We start from the raw sequence: 15509 nt of genomic DNA, 5'->3' as shown, positions 1-15509 counted from the left end.
CAAGTTTTAGACATATTTATTATTTATATGTAGGAGTGTGTCTCCTCCAGTTGTACATCCAGAAATGATACTGTACACATCGAACAATAATATTTCCTTTTGAAAATATTTTTAGATTAAATCATAGAAAACTACACATCCCTGACTTCAACGACTTCCATCTCAATAATATACTCATGATTCTACCATTATTTTCAGGCTGTTCTTCAACAATCAGCCATATTGAAGGTGTTACTGTTAATATAATAATACAAACTGTGATACAAACACCAATATATCACTTAGTTTTTCAAGAACACATAGAACCTACTTGTATAGCCCGATGTGGTGACAGGAGAGCTCTGATACCACCGGACTCCGACTGTTACCACAGTTATGGAGTAATTAGTTCCAGATATCAGGCTCTGGAGGGTGACATTTGTTGTGGGACTTGTCACAGATAAGTTAGCTGATGGATATATCCCGTAGCTAATATTATATGACTTATTCACACCGGCCATATTTACTGGTTCCAACCAAGATAATGTCAGGTTCTTTGTTGTAATTGTGGTAAAGGACAACGTTCCAGGTGGAGTTGGATCTGCAGAAAAAAAGAGAAATACAGAGAGGTGAGAACACATCCAGCATCTGTATAATAAGATGAAAGTGCCGGTAACAGCGGAGAATGGTGATATGAGGATTATAAGGAGCCATTACTGAGCAGATCCTGATGATACTCACATGTGGCCTCGGTCACTGGAGCAGATGTCTGGCTGCAGCTCCCACTGACTGGCTGCACAGTGACATTATATTCTCTGCCTGGTAGTAATCCTGTGAAATTCACTTGTGGATCAGTAGTTTGTGTTGTCTTATTGATGGCTCCTGTTAGACTGACTGTATAATTATCCACTTTTCCTGCTGGTTTTATCCATGAGGCTCCAAGAACATCAACCGAATGGTAATTATTCATGGTGATGTTGGAAACTTGTCCGGGAACTGATAATATAAATCACAGACAGGTTAGTTATACAGCAGTTACCTCTGGTATGATGCAAGTACAGTAATCAACCTGCAGTAGTAGAACAATTACATATTTACTAAGTGACCTATATGTATATTATAAAAAAAAAGCACTTGTTACAAACACATTAAAGGGAACCAGTCACATCACATAACAGTATTCACCAGTAGATATAAAGCAGGTCAATAGAATCATGAAGGTGCCCAGCTGCTGTACTGAAAGCGCAGCTCCCGACAGAAAATGAACTATATTCCTCTCGGGACTGTGGCGCGGCCATCGTCATCTTTCGCTATACCATGAGATTTAGCAGTAAGAACGCCCTAGCACTTTGATTGACAGCCAACTCTGCACTGATGCACTGCTGAGTCAGCTGTCAGTCAGTGGGGTGTGCTCACAGTGTTGTGTGCAGGGACTGTAATTGCTAAGGACACGCATGGTGGCTACTGGGACAAGTAAAGTTCATTTTCTCCCTGGTGCCGCACTTTCAGTACAGCATTACAACACTGAGAATTAACCCTATATCTGCAGGGTGAGAGCCTCATCAGACCGGATAGGTTCCATTTAACAAACTAATGCGCTATGCACCCATTGGCTAAAACAATTGCAACTTTCAAACCAGTCCCCTTGGGTTCAACATTCCAGCAAATAACAAATAAGTTGTGACATAATCTGGTAGATATCAGAAAACCCTTCCCAATCATGGAAATACTTTCCTCAAAAGGGTGTCTGTTGTCCCCAAAAATATGAAAATTCAGCCTTTTACGCTGTCCTTGATCCTGTTTAGACAGTAGCTGAATTAGCATTTTGGAAATTACAGTCTCCCTTTAAAAGGAGCATTACTATCTTCTGATTCCAAACTTTTTATTGATTTATAAACAGTTTCCGGAGAAATAGCACAGATAGATTGATGCCTGATGTAACACATGCAGCAGTAGAAATGAAAACATGAATTAGACAAAACAGTATAACTGTATACAATATACAGCCAAAACAGGTTAAAAAGAAGTTGTCCGGTCTATACCAACAAGTCTGCAGTCATCCTATGTGACTGCAGACTTGCTAATCCTCACACTGTGTGCTGTGAGGATTCTCTGTCAGCGTCAGTAATGGTGGCTGTGTAACGACAAGTATGCGATATGCTCAGTGGCCGGAGCGGATACCGAAGAATCGGAACAATGCGAGCAGTGGGAGGATTCACAAATCTGCAGTCACAGAGCAACTGCAAGGTTGTAGTTTTAGACCAGACTACCCTTCAAGTCAAGCTCATGAAGGGCCGTTCCATTTATGAAGGTCGAGTTAATTCTAACAAAATGTAACTGAAAGGAAAAAAAATAAAAAATGGAGAAGATATAAATAAATTAAAAAAAATAAGGCTGGTGTGTCATTCCAGTGAACAAAATGCTATTACTTGAAGGATAAAATTAATGGATGTCAGGTTCAGGCAATTTAGAAGGTAGGTCAACATGAGTGAGCATTTCTGTCCCGTGGTGTCCAGATCTGAACAAATTTGCCATGTTCATCTTATAAAATGCTGGACTTTTACTTTTTATCTTAAATTCATTCATTCATTCTGGATTTTCCTTCTGTAGGAGAACAAATAGTAATTTGCACACTCATGGAAGAAACAATCTTCTGACATAGGTAAAATACCAAGTGCTTGTAAAAATAAGCAGGTTTGCAATTTAATCTTTCAAACTTTGAGATGTGGTGATTAGACATGTCATTTTTCCATGTACACTTTTGCATAGTAGAAAAAGAATGGCTAATATCCATCTCCATTATTGCATTTGTGTCCATTTGTCTAGTTTTTCCTGTTTAAAATGGATTTTTGTTTTGCATTAAATTCTTCTTAATGTTGCACCTAGTTTAAATTCTAATTTCTGCTTAACTTTTTTTTTTAACCCAGCAATTTGTAGCCAGTTCATCAATTAATATTTTTGCGTAAATGTGCTGCAGTCCCAATCTGGAGTGATTTTCGGTACACCTGAAACTTTTGCGCAAATTTTGCAACATTTTAATAGAACGTGTGATTTTGTTTTTTTTGCTATATATAAGCGTAAAAAGATTTTAAAAAAAGACAAATAAAAAACATTTTTTATTCTGTACAAAATTGATTAACCATATGGGCAAAAACGTAAATGAGTACCATAAGAAAAAAGATGAAATGTGACTTTGAAAAAGAAATACAAAAATCGCAAGTGATGGATCGCTTTTGCTTTGTGGCTACAAATGGAATGTAATGGGCAAATCTGGTTTCACAATGTGGTTTTTTTCAGCATGGCAAAAACACATGTAGCACATGGTTTTGTGTACTTCATCTGTACTTTTTGCACTGCTGAAAATCACTCTGCAAAACTGGCTAGTCACAATAAGGGTGTGTGCACACGATGCGGATTCTGCTACGGATTTTTCAGCGCAGATTTGGCTAAATCCACAGGTAAATCCGCAGGTCAAATGATTTAGTGCGGATTAGCCTGGGGTTTTCCCCAGCGTTTTGACACCTGGTAATGGAGAAGGTGTCAAACCGCTGCGGATTCCGCACAAAGAAGTGACATGCTACGGATTTAAAACCGCAGCAAATCCGAGCGGAAAAATCCGCAGCCGTTTTCATTTTCCATTGAATATAAAAGGTACTGTACAACGCAGCCGAAACTGCTGCGGATCCGCGGGGCCAAATCCGCAACGTGTGCACACAACCTAAGACTGCTTTTGGCAGTTGCAATCATCAGCTGCACAATCTCAGAGCCACAGGAGCTGCTAAAATCCTTACATAACTTACTGATTCAAATGTTTCAACAGGTTCTCAGAGCTTCAGATACACAACTAATATGTTCGGAAACAATTGTCGAACATAAATTCGGCAACAATAGGGTACCAATATGACAAATTCAGATTCAGCCACCGATTCTGAAAATACTCGCTCAACCCTAGTTATAACAATCTCTTCAACACAACAAAAGCAACTGAATTTGTATACAAGGTGGGCCATTTATATGGATACACCTAAATTAAATGGGAATGGTTGGTGATATCAACTTCTTGTTTGTGGCACATTAGTATATGGGAGGGGGAAAACTTTTCAAGATGGGTGGTGACCATTTTGAAGTCGGCCACCCAGGTGTAGCCATATAAATGGCCCACCCAGTATTAAATGTCAAATAACTTTCCTACATCAGGATATTATTATTATATATTTCTTCATTTAAGAAAGGTTACATATATGTATGTGACAAAGTGGTGATAATGTGATAATGGGAAGGTGGAGCCGGGATTGTGCTTACTTGAAACAAATTCTATTAAAATATACATTTAATAATTATAGCAATCAAAGAAGAGAAGACAACATAAAATCAAAAGAAAGACAGTATCATCTAAGCATGAAAATATGAATCACTGACAGTTCTGGAATCAAACAGTCTATGATCTGGAAAAGAGCATACTGTAGGTAGCGGTGACTACAGACAAAAATAATCACTGATTGTATTTCCTAGCTACAGTTGTGGCCAAAAGTATTGACACCCCTGCAATTTTGTCAGATAATACTCAGTTTCTTCCTGAAAATGATTGCAAACACAAATTCTTTGGTATTATTATCTTCATTTAATTTGTCTTAAATGAAAAAACACAAAGAATTGTCCTAAAGCCAAATTGGATATAATTCCACACCAAACATAAAAAAGAGGGTGGACAAAAGTATTGGCACTGTTTGAAAAATCATGTGATGCTTCTCTAATTTGTGTAATTAACAGCACCTATAACTTACCTGTGGCACCTAACAGGTGTTGGCAATAACTAAATCACACTTGCAGCCAATTGACATGGATTAAAGTTGACTCAACCTCTGTCCTGTGTCCTTGTGTGTACCACATTGAGCTTGGAGAAAAGAAAGAAGGCCAAAGAACTGTCTGAGGACTTGAGAAACCAAATTGTGAGGAAGCATGTGCAATCTCAAGGCTACAAGTCCATCTCCAAAGACCTGAATGTTCCTGTGTCTACCGTGCGCAGTGTCATCAAGAAGTTTAAAGCCCATGGCACTGTGGCTAACCTCCCTAGATGTGGACAGAAAAGAAAAATTGACAAGAGATTTCAACGCAAGATTGTGCGGATGTTGGATAAAGAACCTCGACTAACATCCAAACAAGTTCAAGCTGCCCTGCAGTCCGATGGTACAACAGTGTCAACCCGTACTATCCGTCGGCGACTGAATGAAAAGGGACTGTATGGTAGGAGACCCAGGAAGACCCCACTTCTTACCCCGAGACACAAAAAAGCCAGGCTGGAGTTTGCCAAAACTTACCTGAAAAAGCCTAAAACGTTTTGGAAGAATGTTCTCTGGTCAGATGAGACAAAAGTAGAGCTTTTTGGGCAAAGGCATCAACATAGAGTTTACAGGAGAAAAAAAAAAAAAAGAGGCATTCAAAGAAAAGAACATGGTCCCTACAGTCAAACATGGCGGAGGTTCCCTGATGTTTTGGGGTTGCTTTGCTGCCTCTGGCACTGGACTGCTTGACCGTGTGCATGGCATATGAAGTCAGAAGACTACCAACAAATTTTGCAGCATAATGTAGGGCCCAGTGTGAGAAAGCTGGGTCTCCCTCAGAGGTCATGGGTCTTCCAGCAGGACAATGACCCAAAACACACTTCAAAAAGCACTAGAAAATGGTTTGAGAGAAAGCACTGCAGACTTCTAAAGGTGGCCAGCAATGAGTCCAGACCTGAGTCCCATAGAACACCTGTGGAGAGATCTAAAAATGGCAGTTTGGAGAAGGCACCCTTCAAATATCAGGGACCTGGAGCAGTTTGCCAAAGAAGAATGGTCTAAAATTCCAGCAGAGCATTATAAGAAACTCATTGATGGTTCCGGAAGCGGTTGGTCGCAGTTATTTTGGCTAAAGGTTGTGCAACCAAGTATTAGGCTGAGGGTGCAAATACTTTTGTCTGGCCCATTTTTGGAGTTTTGTGTGAAATGATCAATATTTTGCTTTTTGCGTCATTCTCTTTTGTGTTTTTTCATTTAAGACAAATTAAATGAAGATAATAATACCAAAGAATTTGTGTTTGCAATCATTTTCAGGAAGAAACTGAGTATTATCTGACAGAATTGCAGGGGTGTCAATACTTTTGGCCACAACTGTAATTGTGAGGCTATGTGCCCACATTACAGAAATTTTCACATTTCCGCAACTCCCCGCCGCGGGTAGTAAAACGCATGCGGATCTGAAGCATCTCTTGGAAAAGTGATTGACAGGTTGGTCACATTTGTCAAGCATAGTGTTTGACAAGTGTAACCAACTTTTTACTATTGATGCTGCCTATGCGGCATCAATAGTAAAAGATAGAATGTTAAAAATAATAAAAAATAGGAATATACTTACCCTCTGTCGGCCCCTGGAGTTCTCCCGGTTCTTAGCGGTGCTGCCATCATCTTCCGTTTCCAGGGATGTGTGGTGCCCCTGAGGCTCAGTTGCCACAGAGGTACTGCACCTTCTCCTAAGGAGTAGTGCCCCACCATCCTGGTAAGTTGGGAGCTCCTTTCCACACTCCAACACCTGCATCCCACACACAGGATAGATCAGCACTGATCACATTGCGCCTCATGCTTAGAGTGTAGCAGAGCACCTCTGGTGATTCCTTGCTTCGTAACACGAGATGTGCTGGGAGGCGGGTGGAGTTGAGATTCATATAAAAGATGGGGAAGGTTTAGAATTACAGGTCAGTCTGACAGAAGGTCGGCGGAGTAGATAGCCACTCAGTGAGGAGTGGGGGATCCCTGGAAGAAGGGATGGAAGAAGGAGTGCTGTAGCTGCCTCAGTGACCTGAGCCAGCTGGCACTGGAAAGAGAAGAGAAGGAGAAAGACGTAGAACTGCAACCTAAGCTTCCATAGAGAGAAAGACAAGTACGGACGAAGGAGAACGAGAACAGAGAGGAGGAGTGGGTTGGATAGGAACCCTGCCTATAGGTTCTCAGCGCAAGGCCGGGGTCCGGTCCCCGAGGTTGTATGGACACTTATGGTTCTGCAGCAGACACCGGTGGAGTAGTTGGCTGTAAATGCACTACTCCCATCCAAGACTTGGGACACAACAGCAAACTGATAGAGAGCCGGGATCCAGGAGCATCCCCGAGTAGGCTACAGCTGTCTGTCATACAAGTAGAGTTGTTAGGAACATCTGACAGGAGGAACTTCAGGGAACCACGGTACTGGAGTTCTTCACACTAAAAGGCGCAATAGAGGAGTCGTTCAGGAAAGGCACATGTTGGCGGAATGTTGGAGAGGAGAGCCCTGACTTGCCCGGGAGGTTGATTGAGTCTCTACCCTGGAGGACACGGCACAGAGGCAGGCACCAGTGTGCACCACAAACTGTGAGTAAAGGTTTGAAATGGCAAGCTCTGGTGTCCTCCATTTATTCGTCAATAACACCTTCAGAACCGCTACATCAGGGTATCAGCACCCACACCGTCCTGCACCTATCCTCATCCATAGCGCCTACACTGCCCTGGGACTACAGCTCCACCTGTGGGGAGCTACACCATCTTTGCTGCATCACACCATCAGTCCCAGTGGATCTGCAAGCAGCGTTGGCTTAACATCTTACTTGCCAAACACCACGGGTGGCGTCACAAACTTTCCATATAAACTACATTACAAACATCATCCGCCATTGATATTGGGCGCCCAGGGCCACGGACCGGGTCACCGCTGCTGTGACACATCTCCCCCTGACCCCGGCCCGGTACCGAGTACCCCACAGCCTTGGGACGGAGGGCGACCCAGATGCATTGCGAGAATCACATCAGATGACGTAGCGGTCTCACGACTGCGATGTCATCTGGGGTGATTCTCGCAATGCATCCCTGGGAACGGAAGATGATGGCAGCGCCGCGTGCACCGCTGATGACTCCGGGGGCCGACAGAAGGTGAGTATATCCCGATTTTTTATTTTAATTCTATTTTTTACTGGAATATTTTACCCAGGGCCTGGAGGAGAGTCTCCTCCTCCAGACCCTGGGTACCATCTGCACATGAAGCGCTCACTTTACGCATGGTGGGCATAGCCACATGCGTAAAGTGAGCGTTTCAATGCAATCCTATGGCGGCGGAATCGCTGCGATTCCGCAGAATTAATGGACATGCTGCGGATTTTTCCGCGATGCAATTCCGCAGCGGTAAAATCCGCAGCATGGGCACAGCAATTGTGGAATCCCATAGGATTGCATGGGAATGCGTTTTTTTAAGCGCCTCTGCTGCGGCAAAAATGCGGCGGAAATGCTAAAAAACGCATCGTGGGCACACAGCCTAAAAGGATCAGATTCATTATTGAAGATGGGGGGCTTATTAAGTCAAGACAGTGTAAATAAACCATTTTGACATACAATTTATATCATGTTATGCTTCAGGAAAGTCACATCCACTCATAATTCACATCACATTGATTCCTTCCATGCTCACCTGTGCAGGTTGTATTAGACATCGGGTCAGATTCAGTGCTCTTATCGGCAGCTCTTGTATAGACCATGAATGTATATGTTTCTCCCGGTCTCAGATTCATTATTGTTGCTAATTCACTTGTCACTATTGTATTATTTATCATTGTGGCTGATGAGTTGAAAGTCTGGACTCTGTAGCTGTAAGACATCTGATACTCATCAGGTTTGCTCCACGTCAGAGATACAGTATATGAGGTCACAGCGCCGATCTGCAGAGATGTCACCGATATCGGCTCTGTAATAAAAGAAAAAAAATTGCTATGGATACAGGATGAGGGAGCAGTATTCAGCATTATATAATAGAGAATGGAAGCAGACTGCAACAGCATGAGATATCATAGACCAAAAATAGGGATTTTTGTGTACTCACCGTAAAATCCTTTTCTCAGAGTCATTCATTGGGGGACACAGAGACAGTGGGTGTTATGCTGCTGGCCACTAGGGGGACACTAAGTAAACCAGAAAAAAAAGTTAGCTCCTCCCCTGCAGTATACACACTCTCGCTGGCTGAGATTTCTCCAGTTCAGTGAAAACAGCAGTAGAAGCATAAACAGTCAACAATAACCATAATTATGTCAAAACCTAAGAATGCTACAGTGAGCCAAAAGGCTAAGCAGGGTGGGTGCTGTGTCCCCCAATGAATGGCTCGGAGAAAAGGATTTTACGGTGAGTACACAAAAATCCCTATTTCTCCTACGCCTCATTGGGGGACACAGAGACAGTGGGACATCCTAAAGCAGTCCCTGGGTGGGCACCGTACAACTGCTAATACCCCATGTACCACTCAACACTGAGGTACTGCAGATTGCAGGATGTGTCTGTCGAGAGCTGCATCCACAGAGGCTTGAGAATGAATTTGGTAATGTTTTGTAAAAGTATGCAGACTGGACCAAGTCGCAGCCTTGCAGACCTGTTCTGCCGAGGCCTGGTGCCGAATGGCCCAAAAGGCGCCTACTGACCGGGTAGAGTGCGCCTTAATCCCAGCTGGGACAGGCGCGCTCCTGACACGGTAGGGTTCCTGAATCGCCAAGCGAATCCACCTGGCTAGCGTTGCTTTTTACGTGGCTAGACCCTTCCTATGCCCCTCTGGAAGTATGAACAGGGCATCTGACTTGCGGAAGGGAGCCGTCCGCGAGTTGTACCGTCTCAGCACCCTAACCACATCCAGGGTGTGGAGGGCCTTCTCAATGCGATGGACTGGCGCCGGACAAAAGGAAGGCAAAACAATTTCCTCGTTGAGATGGAAAGGGGAGACAACCTTGGGCAGGAAGGACGGGGACGTCCTGAGAACTACCTTGTCCTGATGAAAATTCAGGAACAGAGAATGGCAGGACAGGGCTGCCAATTCTGAAACTCGTCTGATTGACGTAATTGCCACTAGAAAGACCACCTTCCAAGAGAGAGGACGGTAAGTGACACATCCTGCAGCGGTTCGAAAGGAGCCTCCTGTAAGGCCCCGAGAATCAGGTTACGGTCCCATGATTCCAAAGGCCTTCTATAAGGAGGCGCCACATGGGAAACTCCCTGAATGAACGTCTTGACCTGAAGTTTGGTGGCAATTTTGAGTTGGAAAACACTGACAAGGCCAAAATTTGGCCCTTGAGGGAGCTAAGCACGAGGCTCGATTTTAATCCGGATTGAAGGAATTCCAATATGGATGGAATGGAAAACACCAGAGGGGATCAACCATGATCCTTGCACCACGAAAAAAAGGTTTTCCAGGTGCGGTGATAGATGCGCATGGACACAGGCTTCCTAGCACTAATCATGGTGGAAATCTCATCGTGATAGAACCCAGCCTGTGCTAAAATTCAAGATTCAACGGCCACGCCATCAAAGACAGAGCCCCGGAGTTCTGGTGGTAAATCGGGCCCTGTGAGAGTAGATCCATGCGATCTGGAAGTCGCCAGGGGACATCGGCGACTAGTTGTATTAGTTCTGCCTACCATGCTCGGAGCGCCCAATCTGGCGCGACTAGGATCACTAGTACTCCCTCCGCTCTGATCTTCTTGATGACCCTTGGAAGCAAGGGAAGAGGGGGAAAGATGTACGGGAGATGGAACCGGTGCCATGGCTGAACTAGGGCGTCCGCTCCAATGGCGCATTGATCACGCGATCGGGCAATGAACCGAGGCACCTTGTTGTTTAGTCTTGAGACCATGAGATCCACAACGATGACAAATCTGCTGACGAGACTACTCTCCCGAGGTAATGCCTTGGCGACGGAGAAAATCTGCTGCCCAATTTTCTACGCCCGGGATGTGGATTGCTGAGATGGGCGAATGGTTGGTCTCGGCCCAATGAAGGATGTGACTCACTTTGTGCATGGCCATCCTGCTCCGGGTACCTCCCTGGCGGTTGATATACGTTACAGCCGTGGCGTTGTCGGATGGGATCCTGATGGGGTGACCTGCGATGAGATGGTGGATACTCCGTAGAGCTAATCTGATCGCTCGTATCTCCAAAATATTGACGGGGAGACATGACTCTCGGGTCGACCAACTACCCTGTGCTGTGTGGTGATGAAAGACCGCACCCAAGCCGAGAAGACTTTGGTCAGTGGTTACTATCAACCATCTTGCTGGGAGAAAAGACCTCCCTTGATTCAGGGAGGACCTCAGTGTCCACCACCCGAGGGCTTGCCTGACCCGCAGGGACAGAACGATCCGGCGGTCCAGGGAGAACGGGTTCTTGTCCCAAGCTAACAGCAAGGCATGTTGTAAGGGACGGTGATGGAACTGTGCAAATGGAACTGCTTCCATTGCAGCCACCATCTTTCCGAGAACCCTCATGCTGAAACGAATGGAGTGAGAAACTGGTCGGGAAAGAGTCCGCGCTGCCTGTTGTAAGGCTTGGGTCTTTTCTGGAGGGAGAATGACCAACCCGCGTGAAGTGTCCAAGATCATTCCTAAAAAGGAAATCTGCTGAGCCGGTTTTGGGAAAGACTTTTCGAAGTTTATCTTCCGCCCCAGGCGAGAAAGTATATTTATATTATATCCACGGATTCCTCGCAAGCTGGAAGGGAAGGCCCTTGATGAGCAGGTCGTCCAGATATGGTAACACCACTACTCCCCGATTGTGGAGAATGGCCATGACAGCCACCATGACCTTGGTAAAGACCCTGGGGGCGGTGGCGAGTCTGAAGGGCAAGGCAACGAACTGGAAGTGTTCCTCGTGAATTGCAAAACGCAGGAACTGCTGGTGGGACGGGCAGATCGGTATGTGAAGGTAAGCGTCCTTGATGTCGATGGATGCTAGGAACTCTCCTTTTTCCATGGAAGTGACAACTGATCAGAGAGATTCCATTTGGAATCGCCGTACCTTGACAAACCGATTTAACAGTTTGAGATCCAGAATTGGTCGCATCGTTCCGTCCTTCTTTGGAACCACAAAAAGGTTTGAATAAAATCCTCTGACCCTTTTGTGATGAGGGACTGGAATGATTACTCCGACCCTTAGCATAGCCTGAACAGCCTGAAGGAAGGCTCTTGTCTTGTTCTTGGGGGGGGGGGGGGGGGAGAGGAAAATTCTATCTTGTATCCGGAGGACACCAGCTCCGTGACCCACTTGTCATGGACAACCGCGAGCCAGGTGTGGCTGAAGGAAAGTAGGCGACCACCTACTTTGTCGTTGTCCGCCGGATACCGCAACAAGTCATCGGGTAGATCTATGAGATCTGGCTCCCCTAGATCCAGAAGCCCTAGGCCTGGGTTTCCAAGAGCAGTTAGGTCTGTATGAGACCTGGGAGCCTCTGTCGCCACGCGGGGACCGACCTGATCCGGGAGAGAAGGTAGAGGAGGACCAACCGGAATTGTTGCGAAAAGATCGAAAACGCGTCGGCTGTTGGTTGCGAAACGGCCGAATAGCCTTTAGTTGAGGAAGGAATTTACTTTTTCCCCCCGGTAGTATCAGAAATGAGCTGGTCCAGTTTCTCTCCAAAAAGATGACCCATTTGAAAGCGGAGAGAAGTCAACGATCTTTTAGATGTGGCATCCACCCGCCAGTCGCGGAGCCATAGGGCTCTTCTAATGGAGATCGCATCAGCGGCAGTTTGAGCAGTGCAATTGGCGGCATCAAAAGAAGCGTCCACTACAAAGTTCGCTGCGTGAACTATCTGCCTGGCGACGGTGGTTGCCTCCGGAGGAAGATTGGTGACCTGGAAGGAAGTAATCAAGACTTCTGCCCAAGCAGCCATTGCCTTAGTGACTCAAATTGCCGCGAAAGATGGAAAAAGCGCTGCTCCTGAAGCTTCAAAAACTGAATGGGCAAGGTAGTCAATTTGACGATCGGAGGGGTTTCTGACTAAGGAAACCTCAGAAACGGATAGGAGCGTTATAGAAACAAGACGCGATACAGGAGGGTCCACCAGAGGGGACTGTAACAAATCCTTCATTAGGTCTGGATCAAAAGGGTATTTAGCCTGAGTAGACTTTTGCCCTGTGAACCGCTTATGTGGACGATCCCTATGTTTCTGGACAATTTTCTTAAAGTCCGGATGACTGGTAAATAACCTGCGCACACGCTTGGTTTTCTTAAATGAGATAGGGTGTGCTGGAGCGGGAATATTTTCCTCATCCAACTTCAGAATCCTGTTGACGGATTCTATAAGAGAATCAAGCAACTCTTGATCAGTTGGGGGATTCTGAGGGGCTGACGTGTCAGATTCGAATTCAGAGTCGTGCTCGTTGTGAACCTCAGGAGAGGGAGAACGAGAGACAGGAGTCGCAGATGCTGAGGTGCAAACGTGACTAGGTGACGTGTCATGGGTCCGCTTTCTAGAGACCTGACCATCCCTTGAACGAGTACGGCCCCTGCTGGTGGACGGTTCCTGGCCGACGCTAGAGCCCTCCTCGGGAGGTAAGGACGCTTTCTGACTTAAAGAGTCCTCCCGGAGGGAGAATGTAGCATGGGTCAGAGACTCCACTGACTGTGACAGGGACGCAGCCCACTCAGGGGTACTAAACGCAGGAAGCACGTCAGCAGTGGCGGCGAGGGGGGTTTGAGCGCAGGCCGGGTCGCAGGCCGGGCCGCAGTCCGTGCATAATGGATAAGTCTGTGCACTGGGTAAGGCAGACTTGCAAGTGGTACACGGTAAAAAACACAGTGTGCTTCTTAGCAGCCCGTTTAGCCTCCTTAGATTGAGACATAGTGCTCCTGAAAGGGTTAACAGCAGAGTGTCTGCAGCTGCACGGAATGTGCCGGGAAGGGGTTAAGCTTTAATCTGAGGGCAAATACAGCTTACCCACGGTCCTGTGCTGTGTCCTCCGGGAGGAAAGTGGTGGCCCTGTGGTGTATCCGGCTGTCCAGAGCAGGCATAGCGCTCCTGAAAGGGTTAATGGCAGCTGAGGTAAAAGACATGGCCCCCGAGATTAAAATTGCACGTCTCGTAAGAGGCGCCAAGTGGAAGGGGCGGCGACGTTAGCGCGGGTGGCGCTATTCAAATCCTACCCGAGCGCCGAGAGCGGGGGGGCGGTGCACCATCACTAACGCTAAGTCAGCGCTTCTCCCAGGGCCAGGACCCGACCCCGTACCTCTATTGCATTGCTCAGGCCTGCCACCACTGTTCGGGCCATCCATGCAGGTCTTCTCATCCTCCAGGGCTGATGTAGCAGAGCTGGAGTTCTTAAAAAGGGGTATGCTCAATCGATCCTCCCTATGGCAGGGGGATGGAGAGCTATGGGGCTGATTCAGGGCATTCGTATGCGCCTGCCCTCATATCCATGTATTACCGTGACCGTAAGGATCATCGCCAGAGGAATCAGCACCAATCGTCGCAGGAAAGTGTACGGGGAGGTATACTCCGGATGCTTGCCTGTTGTTGGTTCGGGGGGAGAGCGGGGCCGTAGAAAGGAACAGTCGCCCCCTTCACTCCGTTAATTAAAAAATAAAAATTTACAGAAAAATCAAAAATAAAATAAAAACGGTGGGGTCTGAAACCAGACCCAAGTGCCTCCTATAGACACTGAGCAAGAACTGGAGAAATCTCAGACAGCAAGAGGGTGTATATTGTAGGGGAGGAGCTAACTTTTTTTCTGGTTTACTTAGTGTCCTCCTAGTGGCCAGCAGCATAACACCCACTGTCTCTGTGTCCCCCAATGAGGCGTAGGAGAAAAGACTACTTAAAAAGAAATACTCTTAGAGTGATTACAAACTTTTTAAGTAGTCTTTTTTGGTCTAGACTTTATAGTGTCTACTTAAATTAATATACACAGTTTAGGGTATTGCTTTTCTCCTTTCTTTTGGAATAAGCATGAGTAGAAAATCCCAGCATACTGCGATTTGACTCCGAAATTGGATAGATGCGAGAATAAAAAAAAAAAAATAAATAAATAAATCGGATGCCATACAACCACCAGTATAACATCTGAGTTTTAGGCTGTGTGCACACGCTGCGGATTTTGCTGCGGTTCCGCAGCGGTTTTGGCCGCTGCGGACCCGCAGCAGTTTCTGCTGCGGTGTACAGTACAATGATTCCCTATGGGAATCAAAAACCGCAGTGCAGACGGTGCGGAATTTTCCGCGCGGATTATCTGCGGTTTTCAATCCGCAGAAAGAATTGACATGTCAATTCTTTCTGCGGATTCTCCTGCGGTTTGCCATCTCCTCCATTGAGGAGATGAAAAACCGCAGGGCAAAACCGCAGAGCAATCCGCAGGTAAAACCGCAGGTCTTTTGACCTGCGGTTTCACCTGCGGATTGTACAAAATCCGCGCGGATGAATCCGCACCTTTTCCGCAGCGTGTGCACACAGCCTTAAGGATACATTGCGATTCTGTAAGATGGGAAACTGTAAATAGTCCTGTAAAAGATTAATAGCTGCTGAGTAAAAAAAAACAAAAAACAAAAAAAAACAAAACACTATTGTATATGGAGAGAACACGGATGACAAGTGAGAAAAAAATCATCCCACTCTCCTGGGTGAAAAAAGGACCAATTTTTTTATGCGCTCAAGTGACTGTAGATTACAGATAGTTGCATATACTTCATATACATACTGGCTAAACCCATTGATTTTGATAGCAC

At 45.8% G+C, this 15509-nt stretch overlaps 1 protein-coding gene across 1 annotated transcript in view; it reads right to left on the bottom strand.

The window, feature by feature from the left end:
- Positions 1-15509, bottom strand: part of LOC141092401 (receptor-type tyrosine-protein phosphatase beta-like) — a 239049-nt gene that overhangs the window by 131963 nt on the left and 91577 nt on the right. The window contains exons 10-12 of the mRNA XM_073578524.1: positions 8449-8721; positions 721-975; positions 311-580 (exon numbers count right to left, since the gene is read on the bottom strand). Of these exons, the coding sequence (XP_073434625.1) occupies positions 311-580; positions 721-975; positions 8449-8721 (798 nt within the window). The remainder of the gene's footprint in view (positions 1-310; positions 581-720; positions 976-8448; positions 8722-15509) is intronic.

The sequence above is a fragment of the Dendrobates tinctorius genome, unplaced genomic scaffold, assembly GCF_039654945.1.
Source record: "Dendrobates tinctorius isolate UK_male_01 unplaced genomic scaffold, ASM3965494v1 ptg000059l, whole genome shotgun sequence".
Classification (NCBI taxonomy): domain Eukaryota; kingdom Metazoa; phylum Chordata; class Amphibia; order Anura; family Dendrobatidae; genus Dendrobates; species Dendrobates tinctorius.
Note: the sequence above shows the minus strand (reverse complement) of the source record. Positions and strands in the feature narration are given on the sequence as shown.